At 37.4% G+C, this 24,932-nt stretch overlaps 1 protein-coding gene across 1 annotated transcript; it reads left to right on the top strand.

Annotated features, from left to right (window-relative positions):
- Positions 1-4,845: 4,845 nt before the first annotated feature.
- EXO1 (exonuclease 1) lies at positions 4,846-23,198 on the top strand. The gene is made up of 13 exons (XM_075042044.1): positions 4,846-5,010; positions 6,732-6,851; positions 7,774-7,897; positions 8,690-8,827; positions 9,047-9,259; positions 11,027-11,214; positions 12,060-12,156; positions 12,745-12,961; positions 13,971-14,184; positions 15,430-15,913; positions 16,438-16,539; positions 20,651-20,844; positions 22,696-23,198. Exons 1-13 carry the CDS (start codon positions 4,850-4,852, stop codon positions 22,835-22,837), a joined length of 2,394 nt encoding a protein of 797 aa, XP_074898145.1. The 5' UTR covers positions 4,846-4,849; the 3' UTR covers positions 22,838-23,198.
- Positions 23,199-24,932: the final 1,734 nt, after the last annotated feature.

Genomic DNA, 24,932 nt, shown 5'->3' with positions numbered 1-24,932 from the left:
CACCTGATCTACTAATGTCACCATGCCTCATGCTCTGATTGTGAGCTTCACCAAAGTGCCAGTTTTCATTCTGAGTTTTTTTATCTACCCCAGCAGTATCTACACAAGCTACTTGTGAAAGGAAAGGATTGTATATATTATTATAAGTCTTGTAACTAACCACAATGTGGTGCTACTTCCCAGTTTCATCTGGTACTATGGGAAATAAAACTGCAATACTATAGTATTCTTTAAAGGAATAAGTCACCAAAGTATTATCATCTGACTGCTTCCTTCCATGAGACACTGTTGAGCTTAAAGACCAGTATCTTTAGCCAGTTTAAGTCAAGATAGCTCTACTGAAACCAACAAAGCCTTTGACTCATTGTATAAAACTTCTGTTATTTTATAGATTTTATGAGATGTAATGAGGGTGGGTCATAGATAATCAGGCTGAAGACATTTGTAACAAAGTGAATGTTAATGCATACCATGCTAACTCTTCAGCTCCAAGGTGTCCACCCTTTCAGATTAAGGAATCGAAGAGGAAAATCTGAGCTGGGCAAGAATTCTGCAGCTCTGGCTTCCTTCAGTGCAAGTTCCTTGGCTCCAGTGCTTCTGGCTCTGAGATTCACCTTATAACTATTTTTAATCTAAACTATAGAAAATGCTCAAAAGTAGATTTAATTGAATTGCACGTGACATTTTGAATGATATGGATATATTATATTGTCTACCCTGATTATTGTTCTTCCCATGAACACTGCAGTTTGAGGGAAAAAGAAATGTCAGAACTGATATAAGAACATAATTCTTAAGACAAGCATTCCTAATCCAAACAGAATTCTAATTGCAATTGAATTTAAAACTTCTGGAGTATGTCAAATGTAGACAGAATCATGGAGTGAAAAAAGAATCAGTAAAGAGGAATTTAAACAATATTTTCAGCTTTAAAACATCTTATGCTGTCACCATGGCCAAATTATTTCTATGCATTTCTCAGTGCACACACAATATTCCTAAGAAGTTATAATTCAGATGTGCTCTTTTCAAAATGCATTGAATTTAAGCCTTGCTGCCCACTGTCTGGAAAGATTGCTTTTCTGCCCTGCTGACTGAGTCTTCCATGTAACAGAATCAAAATATCGAAAGAACTATACAGACATCAAAATGGCAAGCAGAAAAATAAACTGTTACCTGGTAGATATCAGCCTAGATATATTTCTCACTGCAAATTTTGTTGTAATTGAAACAAGCATACCTTTATGTTAACTAACAAGAAAAAGAAGCTTTATTATTTCAAACTCAGAATTCGTCAATTGTTAATCATTTTGCTCAGACAATCTTCACTTGTAACTTGAAATGCTTGCAGTGGAACTGCAGTACTAACATCTCAGATGGCTTGTGCTGTGGCTAACATGACTGGCGCTGGCCTGGATGTGGGAAATGTAACTGTGTGCTCTGACCAGCCCGCTACTAGAGGGCTGTTTTCTTCGTTTCCACGTCTGGCCGGGCCTTCTGGAGTGAGAGCAGGATCTTGTCAGGACACATCAGACATGTCACACAAGGATAAGCCCATCTGATAATTCCTACCTGTGTAGGAAAAATGCAAGCTCTTCAAGGTACTTTAAAGTGAATTTATGCTATTGCATTTATACTAGTTATTGCATTTTTGCAATACGTATTTCTTTATGCTATTTATGGCATTTATGCTAGTCCATGAGGCCTGGAGGGACATGTACAAATCATGTTGCTCAGGAATGGAAAACTTCATATGTAGAAATAAGTAATTTCCTGTTTGTAATTAGAAACATACCAGATATTCAAACTCTGTGAAATTTCAAGCAAAGTACTATATTTGATTCCTTTTCATCTCTATCACTTTTCCTCCATTCCAAGATAGTATCATGATTTCTCAAACTCTCTTCATAGTGCCAGACATGTCCCTAATCAGGATTCAATCACCAGCTTCACAGATCTCCACTAAGAGCAGCTTAACAAAGCAGTTAAACATCATGCTTCCTTTTTTAATTTCAGAAAATCAGTAAATAAAAACACCTACTCGAGTGCAGTGGTAATTTTTATTCTAGAGTGTTGGCAAGACTTCTGGTCCGGTGATCTCATTACTTGCAGCTGGAAACATGCATACACCCTTGTATTTGTTCCAGTCTTATCTAAGTACTAGCTCAACAAATGAAGCAGACATGCACGTTTTTATGAGTGCAGAGAAAATTTGCATAATTCAGTATTGCATGCATATTCTCTCTTTTGTTCTATTTCTCTCCCCTTTCTTTACTGAGTTTCTAGGCTGCATTAGTTCTCTTTAGCAATATATGAAGACACATTTTCTGAGGACAAGAAACATCAGGAGTAAAATCAATCTGAGACCATTCTAGGTTCCAGCATATGTGTTGCCAGTAGGAAGAAATGAAGGCTGGCACTGTAGAGTCCCTTGTCATCCTAGTCTGTGGTATGTGCAGAGATCATGTTGGCTATCAAACTATGGTTTAGTGTGTTTAAGGTGTCAAATAGGCAGAACGAGATAGTGAACAGATGATTACATAGGAACTCAATCCCATGCATGAGATGTCCCAAAACATTAATGAGATCTGTGAAACAAAAATGTTATTTGGATAACTTTTTGTGTGTAGTTGGACTATTCTTGTGAAACTCCCTTGTGCACCACTTCAAATTTCAGATATGGATGTTCAGGGCTTTTTTAAATGAAAGCAGTCACAGTAGTATGTAAATACAGATTTGAAATTCTAACTTTGGCCGTCAATTCTTACGTTAACCCCAGGGTTTCACTGCTATAACATCTGTCCCTCATCTCTTCCTTTGCAGTCAGTGACCTGCTTCCACTCTCTCCCTCCCCACTCACTGAGTTAGCTACAGGACTCAGTCCTTTGTCCTGCCAAAACTCCGTGATAACCTTTGATTCCAGGATACTTGACATTTATAATTTTCGTGTTCATTGTTATTGTCCATATGCTGTCTTCAACTGCATGTCATGGACCCTTTGCTGTAATTGAACTGATCTGGGGCAATCACAGTGAAGAACATTGTCAGAAATGGACTGTTCAGTATGACTGTCATCTCAAAATGACTCATTCAGAATACAGGTTACAGCAACAGTACAAACTGATGGTTACTATAAGTTCCTTATTCGTATCTCTACTTAGACAAGTAACTTTTACTTACTGGTGTTTAGCTTCTTTACATATAAATATTGTAAGAAAGCAAGACACGAATACATGCTTTCTCCTAGGGTGGTTTCTCTGCTGGTTTTGTTGGTTTTTTTTTTAATTGACAACTACCTGAAAAACCTTTCTATATACCAGGGTACAGATGTGACAAGACAGCAAGGACAAGAAGAAAGAACTGAAAATAAAGGCTGAATACTATGATGACACAATCTTTCCGGGATGTTGACCATAATTTTCTCCACTAGCGACTTAGTGGTTATAAAAAATTTGCATTAGGAAGTATTGCCAACACTAAGCTTTCAAACACAGCTGAGTAGGTCACAATGTAAGGAAGCAATGTTTTCCCTTTTCCTACACTCCACTGACAGACAGCAGAGCTGAATTTGGCACGGGCTGTGCTGCCGCAACTCTACAGCACCGAATCCACTTCAGTGTATTAGATGCATTTTGGTATTTTTGCAGATGCTTGAATTGGCTGCAAATGTCACGGTTTACCCTTTAACGTCACGCCCCCTCAGAGCCCCCTTCCCCAGCACTCGTCCCAGAGACACTCCCTCCTTACATCCCGATCTGTCAAGCTCGGTTTCAAACGAAAGCGCAGGATCCGGTAAAACTCCCGGTACCCAACACGAGAGCGAGCCCCGAACGACCACAACCTCCCCGTCCGTTTGCCCGGGGCGCCGAACGCCCGGCTCCGGGGACGCGGCGAACCCGAGGGACGGGACGGGGCGGGACGGGGCGGGACGGGGCGGGGCGGGGCGGGGCGGGGCGGGGCGGGGCCGCCTCACGGGGGTGGAGTTCGCGCCCAAACGGCCTCCCCGCCCCGCGCGGAGCATGCCGGGTCCTGTAGTCCCCCGCCGGGGGGGCGGGGCCAGTGCCCTGAGCGCGCGCTGCTTGAAAGCCCGGAGCGGCTGCCGCGCGCTACGGCCGAGCGGAGCGGAGCGGAGCGGAGCGGGCGGGGGCCGGCCGGCGCGCGGGCCTCCCCTTCCTCCCCGCCGTGTGAGGTACTGGCGCGCAGCGCTCCGCGGCGGTTGGTGATCGCGTCCCCCCTCAGCCCCTCTCTCAGCCCCCGAGCCGGCCGGTGGCGGCCCGCCCGGAGGCAGAGGCGCCGGCGGCGCCATGGGGGAGGCGGGCCCGAGGCGGGAGAGCTGCCTTAGACCCTCTCGCCCCCGGACGGGTTCCGTTCCCGGTGTCGGTACGTGCGTGTCCCTCGGCGGGAGGCCGTGAGGGACGGCGCGGGGAGGGCGGGCGGGCGGGCGGGCGTCGCTGAGGCCCCGCCGGCCTCTGAGCCCCTGACCGAAGCGGGGGCCGGGGGCCGTGCCTGGCGCTCGTTGTGCCCCCTCCCGGCCCCGCTGTCCGTCGGGGAGCGCGCGCGGGGCCCGCTGACTCCCCCCCACCCCCAAGCGCCTGCGGCCCCGCTGGCGGCGGGGACCCACGTCCCCGTGGGCTGCGCGCACCGCTGGCTTAAGGGTTTTGCATCTCTTCGGACGGCGGAAAGGAGCTTCGGCTGCCTAGGGTGCGTGGTGGCACTCGCAGGAGCCTGTCGTGTCTGGTTCAGCCCAGCACCTTGTTTGCAGCCTTGATCTGACGTTCCTTGTGCAAAGATCGAGACTCAGGCTTGTGCTCGCGCTTTTCGTTTTCCCGACTGCAGTTTAAGCGACATCATGGGGATTCAGGGCCTACTCCAATTTATCAAGGAGGCTGCTGAACCTACTCACGTGAAGAAATACAAAGGGCAGACGGTAGCTGTGGACACCTACTGTTGGCTGCACAAAGGCGCTTATGCTTGTGCTGAAAAGCTGGCCCGAGGAGAGCCAACAGATCTGTAAGTCTTTGTTACGTTTCGGTCTCGGCCCTCTTACAAATTAAAGTTTTGTTAGCTTGGCATTTCTTGAGCTAAAAAACAGAGCTTAGATCAGATTTGCATAAGGTCCTGCCCATCTCTGGAAAACTGGGTTGAACTCTTGTTTTAGATGGAATATAGTTTTAATGGAAGATTAATCTTTATCTTTTCAGAAATAAAGCTACACTGATCAGTCTAGATCAAGCTTCACTTATGAAATTTTGATTAAATGTTTGATTGGAGGCAAGAAAGAGTTGGTGGTTTGCAAATGGGTTCAAACCTTTAACTCCTGCTTCTGTTGATATGAAGAACTGTAGAGTTTCATCCAACCCTGCTACCTGCCTTTGAAGGTAGTGGAGATCCCTCAGAGTCCTGAGAACAGGATACACTTCAGCTGAGCAAGAAATTTACTGACATTAATAGTCATAGGAAACTTTGGAATGGTTGAAATTAACTACATGAATATTCTATGACCAAATCTTATTTCCATGCACAGATGATCAGTGATCTTAGACTGGCACTTTTAGCTATAGTATGGAGAGTCCTTTCACACTTTAAAAATAATCTGAATTGAGGTATTATATAGCTACAATCCTATTTGCTCCTGTCTTTCAAAAATCATAGTTATTTCTCAGTTTATTTTTTGTAGTTCTAAATCCAGTTTCTTCAGTGCTGATATCCTTAGATTCTAAGTGCTCCTAAGTCCCACTCTCCCTCCTCTCCCTGTCCCCTGCTGGAAAGGTTGCTCTTGCTGTTTTAAACAGTGTCTTTAAAAGAAAAAGCAAACTTGAATATTTTTTTTTCTTTTCATTGAGCATCATTGTAATGCATTTAGTGTTTACAGCAGCTGTTAGATTTTAGTTCTGTGCTGCTGATGAAATGATCTCATACAGATCTGTAGAAATAACAGGTAAGGAAATCAGAGGTCCAAGGGAATACATAAAGTTTGGAATATCCTACAAATATTTTACTAAGGGATGGGCTTGGAAAGCAGTGGAAGGTTGCCTCCTGGTCCTTACACCATCTTCATTGTTAGTACAGTTTGGGGAACTCTCCTGTCTTTTGGAATATTTTCAGTACCGTGCTTATATTTTTTAGTATCGGAAGATATGTTTGCATGTCTGCCCATAGCTGTATCCTTTGGACCTTCCTTTGGACATAGATGTATCCACTATCTGAAGAGTGGATAGTTCCACGAAGAGAGGTTTAATACCCCATCACTCCTCGAACTCTACAAAAGTGCATTTAGTCTGCTTTTCACAAGGCTTTGGGCAAAGATAATGAACCGTCCTTGCCTAACTCCTGTTGTCCTGGCCATTATGAATTGAGTTGCTGAAACTAGAAAGGTGATCTGTGTTTTAACTAGCAAAGTTTTTGGCAGTGTTGAATTCTAATGTAGCAAAATCAAACTGAATTGTACTTGAGTTCTTATTTCACTTTGTGTAGGAGTAGAGAGCAGTCGGTCCAGTTCTGAGTTGGGAGGTGGAACATTTTGCTTGTAAAAAAAAAAAAAACAAAACAGCATTCAAGTGTTCTTACTCTTTTTGTGATACTGGGGAAATATACAGCCCATTAAGATCCTTGAAAAATAGTTAGTCCTAAACTTGCAGTTCTCCTTTCCTGCAAATAGAAAATATGCAACATACTTGTGCTTAACAATAAAGTTTATCTTTCTTTTCTCACGTTTGTTATTGTTGACACAGTTATGTAGCTTTCTGTATGAAACTTGTTGATATGCTCCTCTCATTTGGAATTAAACCAATTTTGGTATTTGATGGATGCACCCTACCTTCTAAGAAGGAAGTGGAAAAGGCCCGACGAGAGTAAGTACTGAACTGTATTGATTTGCAAGCAAAGCAGTATGTTTAACACTACAATTCATTTTCAAAGTTGGAAAACCTCAAACTTCAGCTAGGTAGTTATCTCTGGTAAACTTCGCTGCAATGTAGTGTTATTTCATTTAATTTACATTTAAAAATCATACAAGCCTCTTCTTAGAGGTTTTATTCTAAAAATAGAATTGCACTTCATAAATGAAAGCATTTTTATAGAGGAAGGAAGTAAACCTCTGAGCATTAGTTCCTGTAATGTACTAAGGGCTTTTAGTTTGCCCACCCTTGTATTCTCTGGACAAAAATATTTCTTCCCAATATAATTTTATTTAAATATAACACCACTTTCCTCATCTTTCTCTACAAATAATCAGATAAACTTGTTTCAGGTTTGGATTCAGGTCCTATATTACGGGACTTCTCACTGAAGCAGTGAGAATTTTTCACTAGTGTTTTTTATTTATAAATTTGCATGGATCACATGCTTCCTTCAGCGTGGAATGAACAATTTCCGATATTTGAAATGAGGTAAATGATGGTTTCCGTCCTCTAAACCAATAAGTATCTAATGTCAGATACTCCCAAATTCCATTAAATCTATTTTACTGCAACCTGAGAGTGGGTGCATCTCTTCTTTTACACTGCTGATTTCAGTTCCTGAGTTGTTGCTGTTTTCTGAGAAAACATTATAAATTGCAACATGCCAATCTAATCATCCTTGACAATACAATGACTTAGTTATTCTTATGTTTTAAAAAACTATGCAATAGCACAGATTTAGGAAGTGTTCATCTGCAAAACAGTCCCGTCCCGTCCCCCCCCCTTTCCTACCTGTCTCTTAGTCCTTTCTGCTACTTGTTCTTTTAAGTGAAAAATAATCTGAGGTTGGTGTATATTATTGCTTATCTTTCAGGAAGCGTCAAGCCAGTCTGCTGAAGGGGAAACAATTGTTGCAGGAAGGGAGATTGTCAGAAGCTAGGGAATGTTTTGGGCGCAGTGTAAACGTCACCCATGTTATGGCTCATGAAGTTATTAAAGTAAGTTGTCAATGCTGTTGATACCAACAGTTTTAAAAAAAAAAAAACCTACACAGTAGGTAGTATGTCTTACTCTGCTTTTATATGGCTACATCATTACCTCTTCTATGTAGGCAAGAAAAATATTGCCCCCTTCTTAGCCTCTAATTGTCTTGTATACATTGGATTATGTTAGGCACAGTTAATAAACTTTATCTTCACTTCAAGTTTATTATGCCAAGTTGTATAAATAATGATGACATGTCAATTGAAATACATCTCTTCTTACTGCTATGAACTGACTCTAACACAACAGCTTTGCTTTTGCTGCACAAAAACTAAACATAATTTTTTTTTTTTTTTTTTTTTTCCCCGCCTTCGCTAGTTCCTGAGAATAGCCTACAGAAAAAATTTTGGCTGCTTAAAAACCTTCCTAGTAGCTTTTTGCTATCCTTCCACTGCTGTCATTGGATCTTTATCTGAATAGTATTACATTTGTTCTAGTGCTGTTTTCCTTTGTCCAGGATATAACTTGCATGAGTTTGGAGCTGGCCCCTGTGGTCACATGCAGTGAGCATAGTGTTACAGGCCAACACAGGAAAGGTTGTTTTTGTAAACTAGTCTATATAGGTCTAAAGTGCTTGAAACTTGAGTTTTGAATACGAAATATAGGGCTTTAATGGGAGGGGGGTGTGTGATTATAAAGATCATGGTTTCAGTTTTTTAAGGTAAAGGTTCTTATGCTTTCAGATGTCTTAAGGTAATTACTGAAAATTGATGCAAAATGCTTGTATGCTTCTTGTTTATGTACAGGCTGCACGAGCCCGGGGAGTTGATTGTATTGTTGCTCCTTATGAAGCTGATGCTCAGCTGGCTTATCTTAATAAGACTGGAATGGTTCAAGCTATAATTACAGAAGACTCTGACCTTTTAGCTTTTGGATGCAAAAAGGTAGGGAAGAAAATACTAATAGCCTTTACCTCTTGCTGATATCTTAAAAAAGCAGTTTGAAGTTGCCAAATGTGTTTGATGTCTGGATTTACTCTGCTACAGTAAATGGGGGAAACAGAAGAGATGAGAATAGCACTCAGCCTCTGTTGTTTCCACGAAGTGCAACAAACTAGCTTATATGGGTGAAAATTATTGTTTTCACTTCCTCTTGACTTCCAGGTATTTCTGAAAATTGACAAGTTTGGAAATGGACTAGAGATAGATCAAGCTCGACTAGGAAACTGCAAGCAGCTTGGAAATGTATTTACAGAAGAGAAATTCCGCTACATGTGTATTCTTTCTGGTTGTGACTACCTCTCGTCAATTCATGGAATTGGGTTAGCTAAAGCATGCAAGTTACTAAAATTAGCCAACAACCCAGATATTATAAAGGTAAACTTGGTTTTGCTTTGTGCATTAGCTTCTTGGGCCTATATCAGTATATATGAAATTAACACTGAACTGAAAATATGAAGGGTTCTTGACTTCCTCCATTTTGAGAGTGCTAAAAGAAGTATGTTTTTATCTGTGCTTTAGAAAGATGCTGAGCTAAACTTACTCAAGTGTTAAAGCTATTATATATATTTAATGAAATATACCAAAGTAAACTTAAAGAATTATTCTGATCTTTCAAGGGCATATTCTACTTGAGGAGAGACTTAATTTTTTTGTAAGGCTCTGGATTTTTTTCCCCTCATTACCTGTTCTTCTGGTTTTGCAGATTAATTATTAGAACTGCTAATTGAACTCTGTTACACTTGCATAAGTACACTTCTATCTGTGTGGGTGAGGGGCAGGCACTGGGAATCTTACTTGATTCCCTTTTGGCATTTAATTACATACATATGGTTACAGACATTACTATATTAAAAACATCATGGAAGAGAAGTTTGGTATGGTGTGAAACAAAAAATAAGGTAGGTTGTTTGTTGTCTTATTCAATGTGTGAAATGAAAACAAATCTAGTGTTAGGAAATACAGAGGCTTAGAGAGTGGGAGTAACATTTGTGTAGATAGTAAGGGAGAAGAGAGGTTTTTAAGAGCTAATAAGAAAAATACCTTGTGTGGCTGTCCTGGAGGCAGGTAAATCTAATCCAGAAAAGCATTTAAATATGCAGTCTAATTAATTTACTGTATCTTCTTTCTTAAGTTACTTCTATGCTTTATTGTGGTTTTTTTTCCTCTAACAGGCTATACACAAAGAACTATGATTTTTAGTTTTAAAATGTTTTGTATTATGTAGAGCAGGCATCAAAACCAACTGTTTTGCTTGGCTTCTGTGGAAGTAAAAAGGGAACTTTGAACTTTTCCCATATGAATCATGTCCTTTAATGTATCTCTTTTTGAGCAAAATGTCAGGATTTAATAATTTGAAAAACTTTTCACTTAGTAATTTGTCATGTGATTCATCACTGCTATTTTCCAACAGTGTTGGAAAGTCATGAGTAAGTCAAAAGATACACAGTAGTCTAACAGTGCCTGTTCAAAGTCTTACTTCTTAATGAGGTGAGTGAATTTGCCTGTACTTAGGATGCATGGCCAAAACACAGCTGATGTTTTATTTGGAGAGGAGGAGAAACTCTTGCCTCTAACAGTATGATAAACTTGATCAAAAGAACATAATCTGCCTTCTGTGAAACTGGAAAATGTAGAGGTCAATGAATTATTAGGAACTTCTTTTAGAGTGGTGCAGTAACAATATATAGGGGGAGCTACCAGATCAATATGTAGTCTTCTGTGATGAGAAATGATGGGGGGGGGGAATCTGATTAGTTTTGCTTTTTTCTATTCTAAAAACACCCACATATTGCTTATGTTTTCTGATAATATGAATGATAAAATTTGATATGTATTCATTTTAACAAATATACCTTAAGGAGATGCTCTGTATGTCTATTCAGATTTTGTTTTTATTTAGTGGACAAAAAGTATTTATAATGAGTTTGTGTTATTTGTGTGATTGTAAACAACTTGAGAGTGGGAAAATAATGTACAAAACTTCTTTTTTCCTTCCCCTGTTGAAGTTGAAGCTGCTTGTTGTAACAGGACACACATTCTACATTTAATTACAAGCAAAGATACTTAATAATTGAAATGTATTTAACCTTTTGTGTAACTTGTTTAAATGAAACACTTAAGCAGGTTTTTTCTTCTTGACAGGTTATTAAGAAAATGGGGCAGTACTTGAAGATGAATATAACAGTACCGGAAGAATACATACAGGGTTTTACACGAGCCAATAATACATTCCTTTATCAGTTAGTTTTTGATCCTGTCAACAGAAAATTAGTTCCTCTGAATGCATATGGGGATGATATTGATCCAGAAACACTAATTTATGCAGGACGGTATCCTTTGTGTTGAAACAGCAGAGTGGGGAAATAAGGGTGAGCGGATGTGGTGTCTTATACTTTTCATTGCATGTGTGGTGTACTTACATTTTTCATTGCAACTCTGCTGTTGACTAAAGCCTGGCTTTTCTGCAATCTTAGAAAGTTGGGTTTTTTTCTTCTCTTTTGCTCTGATTTTAATTAATAAAAAACTACAGGGGGTAACTGAGTGATCTATCATTACCATATCTTTTTAGGCAGTAATTATTAATCTCTTTTCTTTTTAGAAAACAACTCATTAAATACAGCTTATATTTAAACTGTTTGAGTCACTTTATGACTGTCTTTAATATTCTGCCTGTGTTAACTGTGTTATAATCTCTGCCATCTTAATTCTTGTAATCCGTGTTCAACTTGTTCCCTAATCTAAGCGTATCCTGTTTTACCAGGTATCTCTTCCTTATACAGCAAGTAGCATTTTGCCACATTTGTGCAGCATAAGTTTCAGCATGGAAGATTAGGAAAATGAAGAAAGAGGGGGTTGTTGAAGTAGTTACTAGCTTTGTATGTTCTTCAAGCCACCTAATCTCTGGCATTTCCAGAAATTACGAGGAAGATGGTAACTTTACTGCTGATGAGTAAAGGTTTTCCTTTTGACTTTTGTGATTTGCCAAGCACTGCAGGTCTATTACAGTTGCTGTTGCATCAGATTGAGCCATGAGTAGTAGTATTAATGCTTTTGGTTAATAGTCTAGCAATGCTTTTTAGCACAAAAATGGGAAAGAGCTAGTTTAACTTTCATGCTATGGTTCTTGAAATTTAATGTAATATTCAGGTATTTTCCCTTAACATGATGGGAACAGACATTTTGGTGATGGTACTGCTTTTCAAATTGCCATCGGCAACATTGATATCGATACAATGGAACAAATTGATAATTATAACCCTGACACTGCACAGGTAACATCTTTGTTCTGATGTTATATATTAAGATTTTGATGTGGGTTTGTACATTTAAGGAAAAATATGATTGAATGTTATCTGCAACTGACTTGGCAGTGAAAGCTATTCTGCTATTACAGAAACTGTGTGCTCCCACACGCATATTTCTCATTCTTTGTAAGGTAAAATCTTACTTTTCATGACTTTAATGTTTGTTTTACTTTCAGGCTTTTTTGGTAAGTCCTCAATACTATTGACAGAAGTAACTGATTTAAAAAGAACATTCTCAAAACAATTTGGATTTCTTCCAAATATATAAATCTGAGGAAAATATTTTCCCAAATCAGGTTTTCAGAATAGAAATGAAATTTAAACTTTTAATTTTGTCTGAGATAAGCAGTTATTCACTTGTGCCATATTGGAATGAAGAAGTCATGGCAGCACAAAAGAAAAAGAATTTGTATGAAAACTGAGAGAAATGTGGGAACAAAAAAGACAATGTTTGTGTAGAGTGTCAAAATGTCCTTATATGTTAAATCAGGAAATCATATGTAGAAGGCAAAATCATAAACCTATGTTTTGTTTTTTTAATTTTTTTTCTTGTAGCCTGTGCAGCAGAGAAGTTGTGGCTGGAATGACAGACATGCTAATCATGTAAATAGCATTTGGAGCAGAGACTACAAGCTTGGCCCTAATGCAGATACCGCTCCTCATAAAGTGCATTTAGTAGGGAAACCAACAACCAAAGGCATGGAGAAGATAATTAGTGTTAAAGGACTAAAATTTCCAGGCAAAGAGCTCTTGGCCAAAAGGCCAAGGAGTGGTATGTTTTTATTAAAATAAGTATATGAATAACAGTAGAAGGTTGTGGGGAAATAAATGATTTTATCTTACACTTGATGGCATGAGATTTTGGGGGCCTAACTCTAACTTTCGTCTATATTCCGTTTTCAACAAGCTGCAAGGCTAACAAGCCATAATATTAAAGCCTATGTAACAATTAAGGGTGGCAGCAAACTTTCAGCAGCACTTGATTTTAACTTCCTTTAATTTGCTATAAAACTTTCTTGTTTTCAGTTTTAAGTGATCATGTTTAATACTATCTGTTCTGGTTTTAGATATTTTTGGGTTTAATTTCCATCTTATAATGGCTTGTGAAGAAAAGAAATGAAAATAGACTTTTTCCTAGAGTTGATATTTGACCAGACAGAAAATTTAAAGAATGTTTTTTGCATTCTTCTAATGCTGTGCTGCCTGTATTCCCTGTATAGGTATTCTTTCCTCCAAAGTCCTCACTTTCTTTACTAAACCTGTGCTATGTTGTCTTCTATACCACCTATGTGGGCTTGTAATAGAAGGGACACTTCTTTGTTCCCATTGTGCTCTATCCTATATGTTAAGTATTTTCTCTTCCTTTGCTTTCTGACTATGCTACCAGCACTCCTTTTTTGCCTTTGTTACTCCAGATATCCTCCTACTCCCTGGTTCATCAAAACTTGTAGTTAGTTTAGCAACCTGCCTTTAAGGCAAATTTAGTTTTTCTTTCAAAGTTTTTAAAAACCAAAACAAACAAAAACCCAAACAAACAAACATCATGTTTCATTTCAGCTGTTCTTCCTTCAACTCTGTCTACTGTTTCATAGAAAGTTACTTTTAAGGCTATGTACTAGAAAACAGCTGTGTAAGACTTCTAAATTGTAATGTCAAGGATGTTCCTACCAGAACTTACTAAAATTTTTAAGCCTCTTAAGAGTAAATATGTAATGCTCAATTCTCTCATAGCTGGTTAATTCTAGAACATGCTTCTACAGTGATGCTTAAATTGTCTTTAGATTTAGAAGAAATCTCAGATGGAGATCTGTTGAACCAATATTCATTTTCAAAAGCAAAAAAATTCAAGAAGGAGAGTGATGGTGATGATCAAGCACAAAAAAGCATCTCAGCAATACAATGCTCCCTGCCCAGAGTTAGAAATAAATTTGCTTCCTTTCTACAAAGGAAAAACAAAGAGAAGGATGCTGTAATTGTTCCAGGAACAAGAAGCAGGTATGCTTACATCACACGTTTTAATAAGTAGCAAAATACTATTTGCTGTCCTGGTTGCTGAAATAACCTGAATACTGAAAATGAGAAAAATGCTACCTCAGACTTTTTTATGCAACTGTATTAATGCCCCTGTAGTCCTGAGCTGACATAGGGAACCCTTTGTGCCAGGCATGCTATCTATGTGTGAGAAAGATAGATAAATAATGTCAATTTTTTACTGCAGAAATGAAGACTGTGAGACTATGCAATACAGTCTAGCCTCTAGGTATCAAAATTAATTAGAAATTGGCTGTATTTCTTTTCCAGGTAAAGGTCATATGACATATCTCAAAAAAAAAAAAAAGTAGCTGCTTTGTGCCAAGTATGTAAGCAGTTAGTGAATATATTGACTTATGTTGACAGGGTTTTTTGTTTGTTTCAGTAAAGCCAAACCTGGTCATACTGTAGGACAAATACTTCTTATCCCATCCAGTTGATGCTCCTGATCTCTGCACTAGCACTTTGAGAAGAGAGACTTTGGGTTTGTTAGGTTTTTTTAATTCGCTGTGTGTTACGGTTTTTTTGGTCACATTTGGCCACAGATATGGAATTGGTTTTACAAAGCATTATCACAATTATGTCTCTTATTCAAATTATTTAAGATAAAAATTACACAATATTTTTGAGCAGTGTAATTTTATGGAACAGTCTTAATACTGATGGCTTTTAGGTTTAATACACAACTTCCTGAGCTGAAAGTTTTGTTTTGTTGCATCAAATATTAAGAGTTGTCAGTGAGGGTAGGTTCTTCTCTAAAGCAATGCTCAGTTTTGTAAAAAGCTCTGATGTGTACTTGCTCTTAGGAGCTGCTGCTATAGCATGGAAAAGAACTAGATAGGTTCTAGTTTCCTTGATAAGAAGTGCTGAAGTGTTTCATTACTGTTTAGGTCTATGATAATTAATGAATATATTCTTAAATTTTGTAGGATTCCTAATTGTTTCTCTTTTTCAGTTGAAGAACTTTATTAGTATCTTAGTCAATGAATGACATGTTTACAGATGCTTCTTTTCCCTTTTTTTACTGTTATCTGTTAAATGCCTCCCTGAGGGACTAAGACTTTGCCCATTGTCAAAATAATTTGTGTCTGCAAGTGTATTTCGAAACTAAAATTGATGGATAAGAGACAACTGTTGGATTTTGGAGATGACATATTCATTTGCAGTAACTTTCTTCTCCCTTGCCTTCACCTTTTTTTACTTTTTTAGGTTTTTCTGCAATGATGCAATTACGTTTGATGATAGCACAAAGAAGGATGATAGTGATCTAACTCAAGATGCTGAGCAGGATTGCCAGAAACAGGAAGTAAAACATGTAGCAGAAGATGTTTCTCAGTTTTCAGAAACTGAAAAATCAACAAGGACTATCTTTACACCTCCTGGAGAAATGCAGAAAAACTGCTTCCGGTGGTTTAGCAGCCTTGTAAATAATTCAGGAAATCCTGGTCCAACTCATACTGTATTTTCACAGCAGTTTCACCAACAGAGAAGCAACTGCGTGGTATCCCAGGAAGATCAGATTAATGTGGTACAAACAGACAGTGGAGCAGCGTGTGGCGAATTGGAGGAAGAATCCTCCCCTTTAACAAAACTGAAACAGTCATCACAGTCTCAAAGGTCTTGTGAGCCGACAGAATGCAGTTTGGAGTCTTCAGAAATACTGCAAGTGTCTAACAACAGTTCAGATGCAGAAGTAAGAAAACTAGACATTGTTTCAGCATTTGCTTTCACTTTAAATTATAAAAGAAATTAGGCAGCAAAGTCTTCTCTTCAAAATGATACCCTGGAGATTATGTAGCTTGTGCTAACAAAACTTGTCAATGCTTAATGTGTAGTTGTGTAGAATGGGTTGACTTACTAGCTTAAATCAAGTCTGTCCTGAGCGGTTTTTCTTTGTCTTCAGTCTTTCCACTGCTATCACTGCGGTGGGTTATAAAAAAACCTGGTAGGCTAGCTTTTGCTCTCTGCTTTTGTTAGTCCCTGAAGTAGTCCTTTTGGAAAGCATGTGTGTCACTATAGTTTTGCTTGCTGAAAATAAGCCCAGGTTTTTGTAGAAGTTCCTAGAATTGCTGAAAACATACCTTTATAAAGTACATATGTGTAGATATAAAAATAGATGTTGTGTAAAACAAACAAACAAAAACTAAACAAAAAAACCCTAACAAAATACAAACCACCTAACTGTTTTAAAACCAAATTAATTTTGTCTTGATGAAGGAATCTGACTCCAATTCAAAACTGGCTGATGATCAATGTACTCGGTCTCCAGTATTTTCTGCTGTTCAAACTGACAGAAAAAATATGATTATAAAGGCTAAGGTAAGAATTCTTTTAACTTTCCTATGAGCTCTACTAAACTTGGAAAATCATTTTTTTGCTTTCTACTAGTTCATTCTAGAACTTTTAATGAAAAAAATCTTAAGCAATGCACATGTTGGCAAGAGATAACTATATTCCTGTTCATCTGTATCAGAGATTGAAAGAACTATAAACAGTCCACTTATGATTGATATCACAGCTGCAACTTGTTTGGGGATTTTAAACGCTTCAGTATAAAATAAGAAGCCAAGCTAAGCCAAAAAAACCACTTCTTAATTTTCCTCAGGCATGCTAAATACACAGGTTTTATGATACAAATTGCCGTTGTTCATAATCCTGATACAAGATACAACCTCACTTCATTGCTTGTATTGATATATCTGCTAGTTTAGCAGTCTCCTTCCTCTTTAACTAGAAAAAGCATGTTTAAATTTCAAAATCTGGAAAGTTTTAGTCAACCTTTCTTGTTTAACTGTTTTAGTTAAAAACCTTGTTAGACACTAACTAATCAGTATGGAAGAACAGTCAGCTTCCCTTCAGAGCCCACATTTCAGTTATTTCAGTATTGGTTGGGCACCCATAACTTGACTTCTGTGTGGTTTCTTAGATGTCTAAGAATAAACTAATGTCCCTTGTCTTTGTGACATTTCTAAGAGTTTTACTGATTTGTCTAGTTTACGAAACTTCTAAGACCTTAATAGCTAAAAGTGTTCTAAGTCCTTATGCACTCTCATTAGAATTGGCCAAAAGATTCATAAGTCAAAGGAAGACACTTTCATCCTCTCATGTACAACCCTACTAACTTATTTCTCGTAGACAGGCTAAAAATCACAAGCTTGTCTCTGCTAAACAAGAATATTGGGTGTGTTTTGTATAATAGTGACATCTTGTGGTTATTGTTAGTAACTTCTGTGTTAGGCTGGAATTTATTCTGGAACGACTGATTACAAAAATTGATGCTTTTTCATTAGATTAACATTTTTACCTGCTTTTCCTCAACAAGGCTGAGCGATGAAATAAAATTCTGAACCCTAGGATGATTTCATTACTTTTTTTTTCAGAATGTATTTAGTATGTTTTGCTCACCTTAAAGGTATGTTGGGAGAATGAATATACTAAATACTGGGGAATACACAGTATGGAAGTAGGTAGGTAATATAAGCTTCATATATAGACAAATTTTCAGGATGATTGGAGCTCTTCAGACAATAGGAATCTGCTGAAAATCTGTGAGGACAGTAGGGTTAGTTTAAAGCAAGCAGCTAGTATAAGGTTTTCCCTCACTTATTTCCTTGGCCATGCATTCCCTCTGCTTCCTTTACGTGTTGGTAATACTTACGAGTTGGACCAGAAAACTGACCTGGCTGAAAACTGACTTGATAACAACAACCAAAAGGTTGATCGTACTGGAACTCAGGCCATCCCAGACTCTCAGGCTCATGTGAGTCATAGCACCAGTGAGACCACTGAAGCAAGTAGCCAGAATTGAAGAGGGGGGAGGTAGAGATAAGGAGCACCACTTTTGGCTCAGTTTTCCCTTAGGATTGTTTACTGCAAGTATAAAACAAGGAAAATCTCTGCTGGTGTTAAGTACAATAAAAGACACCGAAGGGAATAATGAGTTTCAGATTTAGGGAGGAACCAGTCAACCACTTAAAACATAAATTATTCTGATTTTTGTAATCTGAATAATATAGCTGATCTGTAGAGAAAATTGGGGGAGACAATCTGGGGAAGTTGTCAACTCCAGTCGTGGTTCCAATCCAAAATATGGAATGTCTAGCTAAGTCAATTCTAGTATCAAAACTAATAGAAGCTTTTCTCTAACAGATGCCTATAAGATAGTGAACTCTCTAGGACCTTGTAGTTTTTTCTGTGATAGTATTCCAGCTGTGGTTTTTACTGCTAATTATTTTCTACAACTGCTATGAGCTCAGCAGAGGCTAATATTGACAAAAGAAAAGAGCAATCTACTCTGGTTTTAAGTTTCTTAGTGGGTGTTCAACATGCAGCTTTGCCTACTTTTGGGTTAGTTAAGTTATAACCAATGTAATTCAGTACCACAAAGAAATAAATGTGGGATTACAGGTGACTTCATACATGTTGCAAAATGGTTGAGGTGATAGATATACAGCAAAATGCTATAAAGCAGGGAGTTTTAGGATTTTATTTTTATTTTTGCTAGTATTCCTGTTACAGTTTTTAGCCTACATTTTAAACTTTTTTCCAAAATTTATTTGGGATTCCAAGATCTCCTTAGTCTATTCAAGTAGAAACAATGTCACTTCAATAAAAACTATATAAGTGTGTGTGGTGGTGGGATGACAAAATGCAGTGTCCTTCTGGAAAGAACTGAGGTATGACTTCTCTTTGAAGCGAAGGTTGCCAACATCTTTTATTTTAAGAAAAAAAACTGTTAGGTCATCAATAGCAAATACTTGGATGAGGAAGAGCTATTTGCGTTTGTTAAGTGAAACACGTGAAGTAGGCAGAGCTGTGCCATCTTCTAAAGATGATCCAGCAAAACAGAAAGGATGATTCATTTAGAGCAAAACGCTTTATTCTTAACATTATCTAAATGGGAAGTATGAGCATTATTTACAACCTAGGTGTCCCAAACTAATCTTATGTGACCAACTGTAAAATAAGAACTTCCTACAACTGTAGACAGTCACCATCTCTTCTGCAGGTATTGTATTTTGATAGTTATGTTTTGGACCTTGTAATGACAGCCAAAAGCTTAAAATAGCAGGCTAGAAGTGAGTGATCACTTAGAAGCTGGTAATTGTGACTAGCTCATATTCTACAATGAAGTGGCAGAATGGATCAAACAGTAAAAAGTTCTAGTGCTTCCAAATGGCTACTTCCCCAAAAAACTGGGGAAAACAATAAGCCTATGTGAGATGCAAGAAAATGATGGAAAATATGAATAAGCCATTTGTGGCCTTTTGCCACTTGTGAACTTATTTGATAAAGAAAGTTTTCACTTTGTCTAAAAGCACTTTACATGTATGTAAACGTTGTGCTATGATTATGCATATATAGTACAAATGGGAAGAGAATGATTAAATAGATAGCAATAGGTATAACTTTTAATTTAAGAAATGCGGTAAGCTACTCAGAAGAAAAAGAGCCTGCAGATTGGGCTTCAGTGTGTTTCTTCTGTTGTTAAAATAAACTCATTACTTCTTGTGCATGAAGTTGGAGAAGGCAAAAATGATCAACAATGTTATATCAGTATTAGAAAGCGTGATAGCAGCAGTCTGAGCAGCTATCAGCCAGTCAGCCTGATATTGGCCCCAGAAAAATGACAGGAATATGAGAGATTGTGGTTAGAGATGAGGATGTGAAATGTAAAAATGACACTGAATGGCATAATTATAGGAATTAAGTCATGTCAAAATGAGTTTCATGTACTTGTAAATATGAAAAAACAGATTCAGTGCTTGGAAAATAAGTGAGTTGAAAATGAGGCACACGTTTTTTTAATAATAGGGGTGGTGAATAGCTAGAATAAATTAGGTAATGAAGCCATGTATTTTTTTAATTGATATGTTCAAACTTAGGACTGGTTGCATTTGAGAGATAGATTCTGGCCAAGAACAGCTGTTTTGAGTTCCAGGTACAGAAACTAGATAAAAAGGTCCAGCTAGAGGTCTAATGATCCTTGGGGTAATCATACTGGTATCTGCTTAAATTTCATGAAAAATGGAGTTATAGGTATCAAAAAGTGATACCAGAGAGTAGCTTCTCTTAAAATTCTGAAAGCTGACATGGAAGAGTTCTTGTTGTGCTCTTATGTAAATGGATGAGAAAATAAATATTCAATAGACCTTAAAAACTGCATTGAAAAGAAATGTGTATTCACAGCCTCTTGGAATACAAAGACTGGTTTGCCAGGTCTTACAGATGCATTGTCTAATGTTTTTGAGATGACACTTTTTAGATTATAGAAGCTATCTAAATATACTTTGTCGTGGCAATTCAGATTGCATTATCTCAACACCATGTAAAGCACTTTATTTTTTTTATTATAAGCTTTGCAGCATAGTATCTGTTGCTTACAGGTTGTCATTTTAACCATTTATGCTGTAATATTAAAATCTCACAGGTTCCTGGTTTACATAAATCCAGTTGTATGGGGTCGCGTATTGTAACAAAGCTCAAGCCATTGATACCAGCTAAAGTAAGTGGATTAAGCAGGAAACTGTCACCTGTGCAGAAGAGAAATCACTGTGATGCTGAAAATAAGCTGGGACTGCAAGCCACCATTAGCGAACTCCGGAAAAACTTCCAATTTAAAAGGTGAGTTGCGTTAACCCTTTATTTAGCACCTCGTATACTTTTTTCCCCAAAGAAACAATTTTCAAAGCAGACTCTACATGTCTCCTCCACACAATTCAATAAAAATAATAGCTTAAGATAGATATTTTCTATGTACAATTTTAGTTTCCTAAGCTTGATATAACCATGAAGTATGATTTGTGGTAAATATGCTCTTTTTTCTTTCTAATCAGGAAAAGCTCTCAGCTAAAATTCATTTATTGAAGTGGTGCATTTAGGTTAACATAATTTATATGAAAATTATTACCATTGTTTGACAACAAATATCAAAAGACTTTTCTTAGTGTAAGTGAAAAAGCGGCATAAAAGTTGCCAAACTTAATTGAATGCAAGGTTGTTTCTATTTAACTTTATGTGCCTCTTACATTTTGAGATGGCTGATTGTCAGAACTGTTCTGCTTTCAAGATGATGGTGAACTGATGGAATATTTCTGTTAGCTGAAGTCTCTGGTTACAAGAGACATTTTTGCACATTATGAAATGCTATTGTTTTCCCTTGAGCAGATGATTTGGCTAACTTGAAGTTTCTGCAAATATCTTCAAGGTTTGAACTTGAAGGACAATGATTATTTAAAAAAAAGAGTGTAGGTATTCTAACTTATGCTATTTCCATGGCTCAGGTAAAAAAATCTTGATGGCAAAGCTTTTCCAGCTCCAAGTAGCAATCTTAACTTTGAATAAATAAGTCTTATTTAAATAAAATTATTATTTTCATTAACCTGAAGCAAAACATGAGTAGGACTTAAAGTATTCTCTTTGCACTGAGCAGTAAATATAAGACTGGTGAGCATTTGATAAGTCAGATGATATATTTTAGTAAGCTTGGGCCTTATGGTAGGCTATTATAAACATACAACTGATTTCTGTTTAGGAACTATTACTTATGGTATTAACATTTTTAGAAATCTTACTTTTTATTATCCTCTTGGTGTGGGTTAAGAATGACAGTTTCAAAGAGGAAGTAGAAGTGTTTGTGTATGTATTGCTTGAACTTTAATTGGGAATGTCTGACCAGGATTGTTCACAGGGAGAAAATTCATATATTTTGATTTATCAGAATACAAGCAAATAGAACAGAGTGAGCCTAGATGGCACTCTGTTCCTTTTTCTCTGCTGATGGTTGCAAGACTTAGCTCCCAACGTCCACATTTTATCCATCCAGTTCTGGTTGGTCTGTAACTTCTGGGTATATACTGAGGATGTATATTTTTGTATATATTACTTCTATGTAGATAAAGTACCTGTTTATTAGCTTTTAGGGAATTCTTTTCTTAATTTATTTCACAAAAAGGTTTTTCTCACTGCCAGGACTTACTTAATCCTGACTATACTGTTTATTGTTTTTTCAGATTTTAAAATGTTTCTAAATTAGCCTTATCTTAAGAATTATATTGCCTAATGGCAAATAAATCACGTGGGACACTAATCTGTTCTGTCCTAATGTCAAGACTCAGGGGTTATATATGAAACTACAGTTATTCAGAAGACTTAAATGTTAACGAAGCATGTACAACCCATAGCAGGATGGGGTACTACAGTCTTTCAGATATAAAGCTAATAACTATCATTCTGTCACAGGATAACTGGAACAGTTGAAATCACTTTCAGTGAAGTTGTTCAGCTGTAGTGTAATTGAAATTAAAACTTCCCATCACAAATTTTTATTTTGAGTTTATTCATAGATGAGTGGGTAGTTAGGTGAGGGGTCTTGCTTTGTTTTAACTCGTATGTTCTTACAGGCCTATGGTTGGAAATATACAATATCATAACATTCTTTGGTTTTGTTTTGTCTTTGGGTTTTCTTTTGTGCAGGCAGTATGAAAAACTTCCTTCTTGTAAAAAGTCGGATCCCTTGTCTCCAATCAAAGATAATATACAGCTCACTCCAGAAACAGAAGAAGAAATCTTTAATCATCTGGAACGTAGTCATGTTCAGAGAGCTATATTCCAATGAACTGTATGCTATGCACAGTAGGATACATTTTTAATCATTGTCAAAATTTACCTTCTGGATATTTCAACAATATAGAAAAGATGCTTTGAAAACCAACTATATATTTTAGTCTGAGTAGTGGTTTGTCATCTATTTTATGAAAACGTGAGTTAGAAGGTACAGTTCTATACTGACTGGAATAAAATCCTTCAGATGCCTGTGTTCTCTTATTCAAAGTCTCATGTTAAATTTTTGTCCAAACCTTTTTCAGCTCCCCCTGGGCATTTTATGTAGGTCACATACGTAATACGAAGTTTCTACAACAGCTATAGCTTTGCCTTTGCACAACAGCAGCAGAACAAGTTTGTATCTTAATTTTTAATAGTTGATAATATTTTTTTGCCTCTTCCTTCCTTCTTTCCTCTTGAGCTTAATGTGGCTCCAAGACAGGAGTAAAACTGCTGTTCAGTGTTCATAACAGCCTTCACTGTACTTCCATCACTGTGGTAACTATTTCTGTTCCCTATAAGGTAAGATCTGCTGTCTCAACAGTTAACTTTGTTTGATACAGTCATGTTATTGGTGGGAATAACTTGGGGACTGCAGAAAGGAGTATCACAAATGTTTTGTCCCCAAAGTCTCACATTAGTAGAATTACATCTGAAGAAATACAGTGTGTTCTTCTGTTTTACCTGCTCTTTCCACGTTTGTAGTCTTATCCAGCATCAGACACACAAAATATTAGTCCTCTGAGCTAAGGGTCACAGAAGAGCATTGTCCTCACAACAAACCAAGCTTCAGTATTCAACAGCCAATCAACTAAAGGAAAAGAATCCAGGAGACTAGGGTCCTTGCTTTGGATGACTGAATTATGATGAAATACTATGATGGGATTTCAGACTTCTAGCTTTAAAAATCAGAATTTGAGTCAATCTAAAGATATGTCTAAATCTTTTTCCTTTTTTTTTTTTTTTTAGGAGAGGATAATATCTCTTTCGGCAGCAGATGAAGGTACAAAAGGATATCTTAACCTGTGAAAAGTATCCTTTCCATTCCTGAGATGAATACGTCCCCTCCATCTTTGAGCTTTTGTCAAAAATTTAAAGTTTGAAATTGACCTATGGGAGGCAGGATGGGTTTTGGGTTTTTTTTAATTGCAAGGTACTTTTTTCTCTTTAAGAGAATTTGCATCTCTGAAACTAAGGTGACCAGCTGCATTAAATGACAAAGAATCTGTTTACAAGAGTAGGTTATGCGTACATTTGTGGGAGTAGTCCTCTTATTTCTACATTTGTGTTGAAGGCATGGTATATAAGGAATTGAAGCAATGATGCTCTAGGAAGGCTTCCTCTCATGTGCACCACTAGAAAATCCCTAATCCTGAAAAGCAGGGTTTTTAACATTGATCTTCAATGAGAATTTTTATCTTTGGTGTGATGTGACAAATAAAGGCTAGTAATAAACATTTCTGTATTTCCAGTCATAGAACTATTGCCTAGAATAATTTCTTATGTACTGTTACAAATATATTAACAATGACAGAATGAATTTTTGAAGGGAAAACAAAAATAATTTGGTTTTCTCCATTGCTTATTTATCAGTGTGGGAGTTGCAAGGTTACTTTGTACAGTTCATCCTTGCCTGTTGCCTGCCTCTTCAGTCAAGGAGCCACTTGTTCCTCCTTTAGTGGATCATCAGAAAAGGCAAACTACTCATGTTTGTATTTTCAAGGACAGGTAATTTTAAGGGAGTATAGGACATCTTACATGCAAGCTACATGCATGAAAACAGTACTGCCTCTTAATTCTGCTGCCTGCAAATACTGCCTTACCTGTTCTTGTAGTTCATTTATTGAAAAAAACATCCCTTGTTTTACTCTAGCTTCTTTGAAGAGAGAATCAGAGGAAATAAAGCAAATGTTTTCATACATCCATATTGACACTATTTTGTCACAAATGGGTGCCCTGTTTTTTTTCCTGTATATTCCTCTACAGACAGGAGAGTAAAAATATAATTGGCAATGCCTCTAAAGGCATAGGGTGTGTAACAACTTGCTGGAGTGCTATTTCAATGGTAGTATTAGGGGAATTATTCAAACAAAAGTGCTTCTTGATTG

This window comes from Buteo buteo, chromosome 12 (assembly GCF_964188355.1).
Source record: "Buteo buteo chromosome 12, bButBut1.hap1.1, whole genome shotgun sequence".
Classification (NCBI taxonomy): Eukaryota; Metazoa; Chordata; class Aves; order Accipitriformes; family Accipitridae; genus Buteo; species Buteo buteo.
The sequence above is the reverse complement of the archived record's forward strand: the minus strand, read 5'-3'. Positions and strand labels throughout refer to the sequence as shown.